Below are 12458 nucleotides of genomic sequence, written 5' to 3'. Positions count from 1 at the left end.
GAGGCTGAGGTTTCAGTGAGCCGAGATTGCACCACTGCACTCCAGCCTGGGTGACAGAGCGAGACTCTGTCTCAAAACAAAAACAGAAACAAAAAACAACTACTGATAAGTTAAAGTACATACCTGTGCATTTAAATAACTGTTGAAGAGAAATAATAATTTATAACCAGAACATATAAGGCAATAGAGTAGTTGATACCAATAGATAAATGAAACCACAGGGTAGGAAATCTAGTAGGTAGGGAAGTAAGTAGAAATAAAAGAATGGCATCCAATTGAATTCAGAAAGGAATAAAATGAAAGAAGGAATTGTGACCATTTAAGTAAATCTGACTATATAATACAACAATAGTAATAATTCAAAATGAAGTCAAACAAAAAGACTGGACAAAATAATATGTTAAGATGAGAAGTGCTTGATTGAAGTTAAAATGTTCTAAGATTTTTATATTGTTTAGGAGAAGGATATAGGTGGCAATTAACTTTATATTTTGTTAAGTCAGGTATGATTGTTAAAAGTTATATGGGCAACTAAAACACAGTGAATAGTGAATAGAATGCATAACTTCAAAATAGATGGAATAAAGGGAGAATAATTCTGTATAATAGAGGAAGAGAGAAGGTGATAGGTGTAAATTAAATGAATTAGGTGGTAGAAATAAATCCAAATATATCAGTAATTACAAAAAAAGTAGAGTAATATTAGCAGCTAATAGATTAGGTTGCATTTTTAAAAATACAGCTATGTGCTATTTTAGACTGTATTGGGAGAAGTTTCTAAAATACCAAGACACAGCAAAATTGAAAGAAAAGGGTAGGGGAAAGTACCTGGCAAAAACTAATCAAAAGAATGCTCCTATTGTGGTTATATTAACATAAGACAAAATAGACTTTAAGGCAAAAGGTATTACTAGAGAAATGTTATGAAAATACAAACATTTACAACTGAACCACAAATACCATGTATTAATATGAAAACTCCTGACATGCACCAAAGTGACTCTTAAAGGATAGGTTTATATACATACCTTCGTAAAGAATAACTGGGTATTATATGCTTAGCATCTAACTCAAGAAAATCAAGAAGGTGGGACAGGGAGTAAACCCAAAGAAAATGGAAGGAAATAAATACTAAAGAACAAAAGTTAAAAAAAAAAAAAGAAGAACAAAAGTTAATTAGGTGAAAATTCAAGAAACAATTCAACAAAACCAAAAGCTGGTTCCTTGGAAAAGCTTATCAAATATAACAGCAAGAAGCAGAAATAACAAAATTAGGAATGAAAAGGGAACATAATTCTAGACATAACAATGATTTTAAAAATAATAGGATCCAATGAATAACTTTATGACGATAAATTTGAAAACACAAAATGGGCAGTTTCTTAGGAAAACTTAATGAAATTGCCTTAAAAATAAAAACCAAAATAGGCCTAGAGCACTTTAAGAAAATTTATTCATTCAGATATTTAATGATTATTTGTAAAATGTGCCTGATGTAGTTTTAGGCACTGGAAATAATAGCAGTGAACAACAACAACAACAAAAAAATGAAAGTCTGTGTTTTCATGGAGCTTCATTTGTTGTGGAGGGAGACATAATAAATTAATAAATTTTCTCAGGTGTTGCTAACTCTGTGAAGAATAAAGAAAGTGGCCAGGTGCGGTGACTTACGCCTGTAATACCAACATTTTGGGAGGCCAAGGTGGGTGGATCACCTGAGATCAGGAGTTCGAGACCAGCCTGGACAACATGGTGAAACGTCGTCTCTACTAAAAATACAAAAATTAGCTGGGCCTGGTGGCACACGCCTGTAATCCCTGCTATTCAGGAGGCTGAGACAGGATAATCGCTTGAACCCAGGAGGTGAAGGTTGCAGTGAGCCGAGATCATGCCACTGCACTTCAGCCTGGGCAACAGAGTGAGGCCCTATCTCAAAAAAAAAAAGAAAAAAAAGAAGATGAAGGGAGAGTGTGCTGTTTTATGAAGGAAAGACAACGGAACAATGTAGGACTGAAGGAAGCAGTGGAGCAAGCCAGGTATATATTAGAGAAAGTGGCCCAGCCCTCAGGAGAAGGTGCAAGGCCCTGAGGCAGGAGCACGTTTGGTGGAACAGTTGAGTATTGTACATAAAAGAGACTGGCGGAAGCAGAGATCAGTGAGGTAACCAGAGGCCAGATGATGAAATCCTTGTTTAAGAAGTGGCAGAGCTGGGGTTCGAGCTGTCAGTGACTTCAGAGCCCACCCCCTTTGCTCTTGTGCCTCCCAGGATAGATTGGCAGTAATTGCAAAATGCTTCCTTACCTGGAGCAATTTGGATATAATGGTCCTTTGCCTGATTGAAATAGGTTAGTACCTTTGTAAGTTTTGGGTTATGTGTTTCCCTGCCCTAGAATACAGGTAAAAAAATTAAACATCACTATCTGTTGTGTGTGTGTGTGTGTGTGTGTGTGTGTGTCAGAATTTCGCTCTTATTGCCCAGGCTGGAGTACAGTGGTGCAATCTCGGCTCGCTGCACTGTCTGCTTCCTGGGTTCAAGCGATTCTCCTGCCTCAGCCTCTCGAGTAGCTGGGACTACAGGTATCCGCCACCAAGCCTGGCTAATTTTTTGTATTTTTAGTAGAGACGGGGTTTCACTATGTTGGCCAGGCTGGTCTCGAACTCCTGACTTCAGGTGATCCACCTGCCTCGGCCTCCCAAAGTGCTGGGATTACAGGCATGAGCCACTGTGCCCAGCCAAACATCACCGTCTATTTCCTTTAGGTCCTAAAATATGCATATTCTGTTGTGTCTCCAGTCTTGGCTTTGCCACTGGCTGTGTGAGCGTGGATAAGTTATCTAACCTGGCTTTTGGGTGCTTCTGCTATGAAAGAAGGGGATTAGGTTAAATAATTTTCTGTATTTTCTACTAGCTCAATAAATTATCTAATTCTATACTAAGATTAAAAGTTAAGACCAACTTCTTTGTCTGGTCATCTAGAACCTATTGTTACAAATGAAATAAGAAAGTATGGGGCCGGGCGCGGTGGCTCACGTCTGTAATCCCAGCACTTTGGGAGGCCGAGGAGGGTGGATCATGAGGTCAGGAGTTCAAGACCACTCTGGCCAAGACGGTGAAATCCCATCTCTACTAAAAATACAAAACTTAGCTGGGCGTGGCGGCGGCTCCCAACTACTTGGTAGAGTGAGGCAGAGAATTGCTTGAACCCGGGAGGCGGAGGTTGCAGTGAGCTGAGATCGCTCCATGGTACTCCAGCCTGGGTGACAGAGTGAGACTGTGTCTCAAAAAATAAAATAAAATAAGAAAGTATGGATAGTAAGTATTCTCTTGTACTCGGCTGTTTATTATTTTAAATATATGAAAAACTTACACCAGGCTACTAACTTTTTCCATGGCAAAGTGTATGTGTGTGTGCTCAATTTTAAGAGCTGGGACTGTTCCAAGAAGGCCTGTGCTGGTCACAAACAGAATGGAACACTGAAGGACCAAGCACTAAAAATATCTCATAAAAATGCTTCCTCCATGCAGTCATTGGAACAGGTAATTACTGTGGCAACAACAAACTAATTTGAAGTGTTAGCTGTTAATTAAAACATTGCAGAGGTGTATAGTTGTCTTTTGGTGTAACCAGAGCCTCCATTCGAACTTCATTAATCACTTTACAATTAATTTGTTGAGGAAGGTCAAGACAATTGAGATGCAGTATCTGTTGAAAGTAAACAAATTCCTTTTCTCTAAGTAAATACCATTTGCAAAGTTAAGGGACACACTCGACTCATGCCTGGCATTGCCTTTTGTCATCCACTTCTCCTTGATGATTAAATGTTAAATTGGTACTGTCATTGTACTGTAAACCAAACCACATAGCATCTTTATTGCTCGAAATCGAACCCAAACTTCCACGGATGAATTAGCGTGCATCATAATTAAATTATCAAGCCTCTCCTTTTAATTCACTTGGAAATAGGAGACCTTTCTTTTAGAAAAGAGATCGGCTTTCTTGACAAGCTAATTAAGTTGCCAAACTGTCCAGTATGGTATGTATCTCAGACTATCTGCTAATCATTTTCTTATCGCTGTTGCTGGTCTCAGACATCCAGGTGTTGCTTATTCAAAGTAACAACACTGATCTTTTTATAACTTTTGAATCCTTGTGTATATATTTAATTATTTGTTGTTATATTTCAATTCTTGGTTAGTGATTCTAATATACAATATTTTTAAAAGTTGGAATTGGAAGAATCTGTGATGTGGAAGGGGAAAAATAATGTATCACAAAGTCTTACATATTATATTACTTGTATTTACATGGAATAAACTTACTAATTTCCTTTAAATCACATTTCAGGCCAGATGTGGTTGCTCACACCTGTAGTAATCTCAGCACTTTGGGAGGCTGGTAGATCACCTGAGGTCAGAAGTTTGAGACCAGCCTGACCAACGTGGTGAAACCCTGTCTCTATTAAAAATACAAAAAAAATTACCCAGGCATGGTGGTGGGCGCCTTAATTCCAGCTCCTTGAGAGGCTGAGGCAGGAGGATTGTTTGAACCTGGGAGACGGAGGATGCAGTGAGCCGAGACTGCGCCACTGCACTCTAGTCTGGGTGACAGAGCAAGGCTCCGTCCTAAACAAGTAAACAAACAAAAAACATAATATAGGGGATAGGGTTCCACTTATAAAATGTGTATCACTTTGTACAAAGTATAAAAAATTATTTTACTGGGCACAGTGGCTCACACCTGTAATCCCAGTGCTTTGGGAGGTCAAGGTGGGAGGATCGCTTAAGGCTTGGAGTTTGAGACCAACTTGGGCAACATAGCAAGACTTCATCTCTTAAAAAACTTAAAAAAAAATTAGCCAGGCATGGTGGTATACTCCTGTAGTACCAGCAGTTTGGGAGGCTGAGGTGGGAGGATTGCTTGAGCCCAGGAGTTCAAGGTCACAGTGAACTAATAAGATCGCAGCAGTGCAGTCCAGCCTGCGAGACAGAATGAGACCCTGTCTCTGAAGAAAATAATAATTGATTAAGTTTTATTATTATTTTCTGTATCTTTGAGACAGAGTCTTGCTCTGTCACCCAGGCTGTAGTGGAGTGGTGCGATCATAGCTCACTGCAGCCTGACCTCCTGGGCTCAAGCAACCCTCCTGCCTCAGCCCCTGTAGTCCCTACAGGAGGACTATAGAGGACTACAGGCACACACCACGATGCCAGCTAATTATTATTTTTTTTTTTTAAAGACAGGGTCTCCCTACATTGCCCAGGCTGGTCTTGATCTCCTGGGTTCAAGTGATCCTCCTGCGTTGGCTTCCCAAAGTGCTGAGATTACAGGCATGAGCCACTGCTCCCAACCTGATTAAAGTTTTATAAGTAGTATTTAGAAATACCAATGAGGTTGTTATTTGAGAATGTCTTTAGACATTTTCAAAGGTTAAATAATTCTTTGGTAAAGTAAACAATCGTCATCTGATTTTTGTAATCTTGCTTTTCCTTTAAATGAGATATACTTGAATTTCTTTATAATTAATTGATATAATAAAAGTTAAGTTTACCTTCCATAACTGGCTTGACCTTTGTCCACTCAAGTAGCAAAAGCAAAATGAGTAAGTTCTTATAACAATCATATATTTGGATAAGTATATACATATGCTTTATATATGTAGTTTCCTAGTCTTGCCTGAATTTGTAACTTTTTACATGTAAACGGTATTATAAATACCTATAGGCTCTTAATAACTAAATTATTTCTATAAGTCAGTCACCTTCAAAAACTCTTGTCAGTGATGGTTCAACTCTGTAAATTTACGAAAAAGTATTGAATGTACCCTTAAAACAAGTGAATGTTATCTTATGTAAATTATATCTCAGTAAAGCTGTTAAAAAATTTTGTCAGTCCTTTCTGCCTGTGGACACTGCAGAGGAAACATCCTTAAAGTCTCTCTTCTGTCTGCCATCATGTCTAAGTCAGAGTCTCCTAAAGAGCCTGAACAGCTGAGGAAGCCCTTCATTGGAGGCTGGACTTTGAAACAACCGATGAGAGCCTGAGGAGCCATTTTGACCAATGGGGAACACTCACGGACTGTGTGGTCATGAGAGATCCAAGCACCAAGCGCCCCAGGGGCTTTGTGTTTGTCACATATGCCACTGTGGAGGAGGTGGATGCAGCCGCGAATACAAGGCCACACAAGGTGGATGGAAGAGCTGTGGAAACAAAGAGAGCTGTCTCAAGAGGAGATTGTCAAAGACCCGGTGCCCACTTAACTGTGAAAAAGATATTTGTTGGTTAAAGAAGACACTGAAGGCCGGGTGCGGTGGCCCACGCCTGTAATCCCAGCACTTTGGGAGGCTGAGGTGGTTGGATTATGAGGTCAGGGGTTCGAGACCAGCCTGGCCAACATGGTGAAACCCTGTCTCTACTAAAAGTACAAAAATTAACTGGGTGTGGTGGCGGGCACCTGTAATCCCAGCTACTCGGGAGGCTGAGGCAGGAGCATTGCTTGAACCTGGGAGGTGGAGGTTGTGGTGAGCCAAGATCATGCCATTGCACTCCAGCCTGGGCAACAGAGCAAGACTCCATCTAAAAAACAAACAAACAAACAAAAACACTGAAGACTATCACCTAAAAGATTATTTTGAATAATATGGAAAAATTGAAGTGATTGAAATCATGACTGACTGAGGCAGTGGCAAGAAAAGGGGCTTTGCCTTTATAACCTTTGATAGCCATGACTCCGTGGATAAGACTGTCATTCAGAAATACAATACTGTGAATGGCCACAGCAGTGAAGTTAGGAAAGCCCTGTCAAAGCAAGAGATGGCTAGTGCTTCAGCCAGCCAGAGGTCAAAGTGGCTCTGGAAACTTTGGTCGTGGTTGTGGAGGTGGTTTTAGTGGGAATGACAACTTTGGTCATGGAGGAAACTTAAGTGGTCATGGTGGCTTTAATGGCAGCTGTGGTGGTAGTGGTGGTGAATAAGGTGGCAGTGGGGATGGCTATAATGGATTTAGTAATGATGGAAGCAATTTTGGAGGTGGTGGAAGCTACAATGATTCTGGCAGTTTCAACAATCAGTCTTCAAATTTCGGACCCATGAAGGGAGGAAGCTTTGGAGGCAAAAGCTCTGGCTCCTATGGTGGTGGAGGGCAATACTTTGCCCAACCACAAAACCAAGGTGGCTATGGCGGTTCCAGTAGGAGCAGTAGCTATGGCAGTGGTAGAAGATTTTAATTACCGCCAGGAAACAAAACTTAGCAAAAGAGGAGAGCCAGAGAAGTGACAGGAAAGCTACAGGTTACAACAGATTTGTGAACTCAGCCAAGCACAGTGGTGGCAGGGCCTAGCTGGTACAAAGAAGACATGTTTTAGACAGATACTCATGTGGATGGGCAAAAAACTCAAGGACTGTATTTTTCTAATTGTATAACAGGTTAGTTTAGTTCCTGTTCTGTGGAAAGTTTAAAGCATTCCAACAAAGTGTTTTAATGTAGATTTTTTTTTTTTTGCACCCATGCTATTGATTGCTAAATGTAATAGTCTGATCATGATGCTGAATAAATGTCTTAAAAAAAAGTTGGCCGGGCGCGGTGGCTCAAGCCTGTAATCCCAGCACTTTGGGAGGCCGAGGCGGGTGGATCACGAGGTCAGGAGATCGAGACTATCCTGGCTAACATGGTGAAACCCCGTCTCTACTGAAAATACAAAAAACTAGCCGGGCGTGGTGGCGGGCGCCTGTAGTCTCAGCTACTTGGGAGGCTGAGGCGGGAGAATGGCGTGAACCCGGGAGGCAGAGCTTGCAGTGAGCCGAGATCAGGCCACTGCACTCCAGCCTGGGAGCACAGCGAGACTCCGTCTCAAAAAAAAAAAAAAAAAAAGTTGTCAGAGCAACCAGATTTTCTGCAGAACAGCAGAAAATGATGTTTCCATGTTGGCAGTAGTGGATTATGTAAATTTTGGTTTTATTTTTGTTTTAAGAAAGGGGAAGTTTAGGGGCTCATTAAATATGTTTTACAACTGGGCAGGTGAAGATGAGGAATTCCTGAGGCACTAACTTCTGTTCCCCGTTTTCCCTATGCCATTCCCATCTTAACACCAGATGAGAGGAAGTGCCATCTGATCTTAGCTAGTGTATAAAATCCTCTACAGGGCAAGATTTTTAGTTCTTCGAAACTAACTTGCTTCCTTATATTAATATTTTCATGGGCTTGCAATAACAACGCTTGTTTATGTTATGTAGTTTATTTTGAAATTTTTATTGTATAAAAATGTGTTGCAGATGGTTTCTAAATAATGTGCAGAATATCTAGTCCCCACAGTATATGTGTAAAGGCCACATTTCATTTAAACATAAAAGGTACGGTGGCTCACTCCTGTAATCCTAGCACTTGGGGAGACTGAGGTGGGAGCATCACTTGAGGTCAGCAGTTCTAGGCCAGCCTGGGCAACATCCAGAGACCCTGTCTCTACAAAAAAAATTAAAAAGTAGCTGGGCATGGTGGCATGTGCCTATAGTCCTAGCTACTCAGGAGGCTGAAGTGAGAGGATCACTTGAGCCGAGGAGTTTGAGGCTGCAGTGATCTGTGATTACGCCACTGCGTTCCAGCCTGGGTGTCAGAGAGAGCCCCTGTCTGAATCAGTCAGTCACTCAATCAGATAAACACAAAAGGTCTTGATGGATAGTAATGGTATTTTATTTCTGTAAACCCTATTCTCGTTCTTTTTCATAAATGAATACCCTTATATTTCTTGATTTAAGTTGTAGTTATTTCACTATATCTGTTCCTTTGAGCTTGTTTTGATGAACTGTTAAGATATAGTTTATCTGTATGTGTAACTGAAAAAAACAGGCAAAAAGACAAGCAAAAAAATTGAAAAAAAAAAAAAGAAAGCAAAATGGCTCTGTATACTGCTTAACATAGAGAACCCACACACACAGTGACAGTCATAAGGGATCTGGAGCCAAAAGACCTAGGTTTGAGGTCTCATTCTGCCACTAGTTACTTTGTGCCATTGGGCAAACTGTTTAACTTCTCTGTGCTTCAGAATTCTCATCTATAAAAGGAGGATAATAATGTATCAGCATTACCTCAGAGAGTTATTTTAAGGTAATGTGTAGTAAATCACTTTGTAAACCATTAAGCTCCATATAAATGTAAATTACTACTGTTGTTAGTGTTCTTTGAAAGTACCATGTATCCCATTGCTGCAGAAATGTTTGGATTTACATTCATGTCTTTAACCATTTTGTAGGTTGTTTAGTGATCCCAAATGATTTTGGTTTTTTTTCTTCCCATAGAGCATATCATGTCCCCAGTGGGAAAATATTAGCTGTAAAGGTAAGTACTGGATACATTTTATGAAATTCTTGATGTTCACCCCTTTCCTTTCCTCTGTTAGCTTGAGTCACAGATACTGTCAAAGAGGAGATGAAATGGTTTAAAGTTTAGATAGTGGGTAGGGGAAGCTGTGGCCCTCTGGTGACATTCAGGCACCTGAAGATCTTTTAAGTATGCCTTAAAATAGTCAGTTGTAAACTCCGTGTATTGTGATTCTTCTTGCTAAGAAGAGAAGACTTCTTTCTGTGTCCCCTGCTAAGTGGCATCACCATCTTCCTTGTCATGCAGCTCAAAACCTTACTAGTAACGTATTCCTTTTCCTTCTTTAAATATGCCACATCCTGTGAATTGCTGTATCCTGTTAGAATTTTTCCCTGAAATATATCCATTTGTTACTTTCTTTCTATTCCCATCCTCATTACCATGGTCTTGGATCGGGCTCACATTACCTCCTACCTGGACTTTTGAAATAACTTCCTTACTGTATTTTCGGTCTTTTCTTTTCCTCTGCACCTTTTACTCTGCCATAGATTTGAGAAGTTAAATCACAGATCTGACCGTGTCTTGCTAACTGCCTTCCTCAATCATGTACAACATAAAGCCTAAGATGTCTGCTTTGCTTCTGACTCCTTCAGCATACTGAAATACCCAAGCACCACACCTGCCAATAGAGTCAGGCTACACACAACTCAGGGGCGTTCCAAGCAGTTACCTAGGATGCTCCTCACTTGTTCCCATGCAGTTCGTAATTCACACTTCATCTCTGCCAAACTTCAGCATCCCAGTCCTGCCATGTCACTTTGGATTTAATCTCTGCCACTGCTGATGCTTGATCTTCCCATTATTTTAAATCTCAGATTTCCTTAATGGACTCTGTCTTGAATTGCACTTACGACTGAAGCCTTTGCTAATGAAGTCCTAACCCTACAGAACCCCATTTCCAATTCTGGGCCGTTAGCTAACAAACTGGTCAGGCCTGCCTTGCCCCCGACCTTCCCCACAAATTGTTCAGGCCCTCTACATATTGGCACCCACCTACCTTTATAAACATGCCCTCTGCTTTACCAATCTGTTACTTCCTGTCATGCCTTTTATCTCCAGTCTACAGGCCTTTAGTAATTAAAGTTTTTATTTTTTGAGTATTATGCTAGATTTTTAAATTTTTTATTTATTTTTTTATTTTTGATTGAGACAGGGTCTTGCTCTGTCATCCAGGGTGGAGTGCAGTGGCGTGATCTAGGCTCATTACAGCCTCCACCTGCCACATCCAAGAGATCCTCCTACCTCAGTCCCTTGAGTAGTTGGACCACAGGTGTGCATCACCATGCCTGGCTAATTTTCTTTATATTTTGTAGAGACGGGATCTCACTATGTTTCCCAGGCTGGCCGCGAACTCCTGGGCTTAAGTGATCCTCCTGTCTCAGCCTCCCGAAGTCCTGGGATTATAGGCATGAGCCACCACACCCAGCTATGCTCGATGTTTTATAACTATTATATTTAATCCTTAAAATTACATAGTAAGCCTGTCTATTTTAGATTAGGAGACTGAAACTCAGAAAGCTGAATTGTCAAAGATCACAGAGTTGGAAGGGATAAGGCCAGGTTGTAAAATGTTCATCTGCCTTCAAAGCCCATCTCTGTTACACCATGCAGCTTTTATACAACTTACTAACATTGCTCATCCCTCTGATTTCCATCTATCTTTTCATGGTTTGTCTCCAAGACCCCTTTTTAGCTATCCACAGTGAGAAATTGGTCTCTTTCTCTAACAGTTGCATAGCATATATTTCTGCATCTTTTTTCTCATCTAGGAGACTAAGAATCAGAGCAATTACATTAGAATTGCTTATACCTTTTAGTAAGTTGAAACCGAAACTAAGACTCAGAGCCTCTGACTGCTGATGAAATCGAGAGTTCTTCTTCCATGTCACATCTAGTACAGCACCTAGAATGTGTTATGTGGCATTATCAAGTTTAGTTTTAATAAGTTAAATAGGGCCGGGCGCGGTGGCTCAAGCCTGTAATCCCAGCGCTTTGGGAGGCCGAGACGGGCGGATCATGAGGTCAGGAGATCGAGACCATCCTGGCTAACACGGTGAAACCCCGTCTCTACTAAAAAATACAAAAAACTAGCCGGGTGAGGTGGTGGGCACCTGTAGTCCCAGCTACTTGGGAGGCTGAGGCAGGAGAATGGCGTGAACCCGGGAGGCGGAGCTTGCAGTGAGCTGAGATCCGGCCACTGCACTCCAGCCTGGGCGACACAGTAAGACTCCGTCTCAAAAAAAAAAAAAAAAAAAAAAAAAGTTAAATAACTTGTGAGGGGGTACAACAGAGCTTCCTTTGAGATATTTTCTTTGACAATTCAGCCATATAGGTCCATAGAATTGTAGAACTAGAAGAGACCTTGGAGATCACGGGTTACAGCCCCCACATTTTACAGAGGCGCTCAGCTCACTGAATGCAGTTCTGTCATACTACCTCGGTGCTCCCTGAACGCGGCCCTGTCGTACCACCTCGGCGCTCACTGAGTGTGGCTCGGTCGTACCACCTTGGTGCTCACTGAGTGTGTAGCTTTGTTGTGTGCCTTGGCATTGGATTAACTTTTCTGTACCTCCTGAGCTCCCTTTTCACTAAGAGAATACTTTCACTAAAACTTGAGCACTATTTTCCCATCCATTGAGTTACTTTTTTGTTCCTTTTTTGTCAGAAGTCTTAGATTGTTGCTGATGATATATTTAAAGATAGTCAACTCTAGGTTATTTACTCCAGGAGAGGGGAACAGTGTTATAAATCATCCAGAAATCTATCATTATTTGGCCTTGCCAAGTACATTATACATTTTTCATAATTTCATACATTTTGAATTATGTTTATATAGACTAATATTAAAATTATTATGCATTAGTTGGGTGTGGCAAGGGGCCAACAGCTTTTTCTGAAAGGATTAAAAGCAATTTTAAAGAAAGGACATATTTACAGAATAGCTGTTAGGAAAGTAGAGACTGTCAGTAAATGAAAATAGTTGAGATTGACAAATGTACTGTTCACTAGACCTGACCATTAAACTGGGCTTTACGACAAGAACTGTACTATATTCACTTTGTATCTCTAGATTCTATAAAATATAGT

The 12458-nt window shown here is 40.7% G+C and overlaps 1 protein-coding gene and 1 pseudogene across 14 annotated transcripts in view; both read left to right on the top strand.

Annotated features, from left to right (window-relative positions):
* Positions 1-12458, top strand: part of MAP2K5 (mitogen-activated protein kinase kinase 5) — a 274973-nt gene that overhangs the window by 75380 nt on the left and 187135 nt on the right. For all 14 annotated transcript variants that reach the window (XM_021941782.1, XM_021941781.2, XM_021941778.1 and 11 more), the window contains exon 9: positions 9290-9329. In XM_021941782.1, the coding sequence (XP_021797474.1) occupies positions 9290-9329 (40 nt within the window). The remainder of the gene's footprint in view (positions 1-9289; positions 9330-12458) is intronic.
* Positions 4860-7569, top strand: LOC108587066 (annotated as a pseudogene).

Source organism: Papio anubis, chromosome 7, assembly GCF_008728515.1.
Source record: "Papio anubis isolate 15944 chromosome 7, Panubis1.0, whole genome shotgun sequence".
Classification (NCBI taxonomy): domain Eukaryota; kingdom Metazoa; phylum Chordata; class Mammalia; order Primates; family Cercopithecidae; genus Papio; species Papio anubis.
The sequence above is the reverse complement of the archived record's forward strand: the minus strand, read 5'-3'. Positions and strand labels throughout refer to the sequence as shown.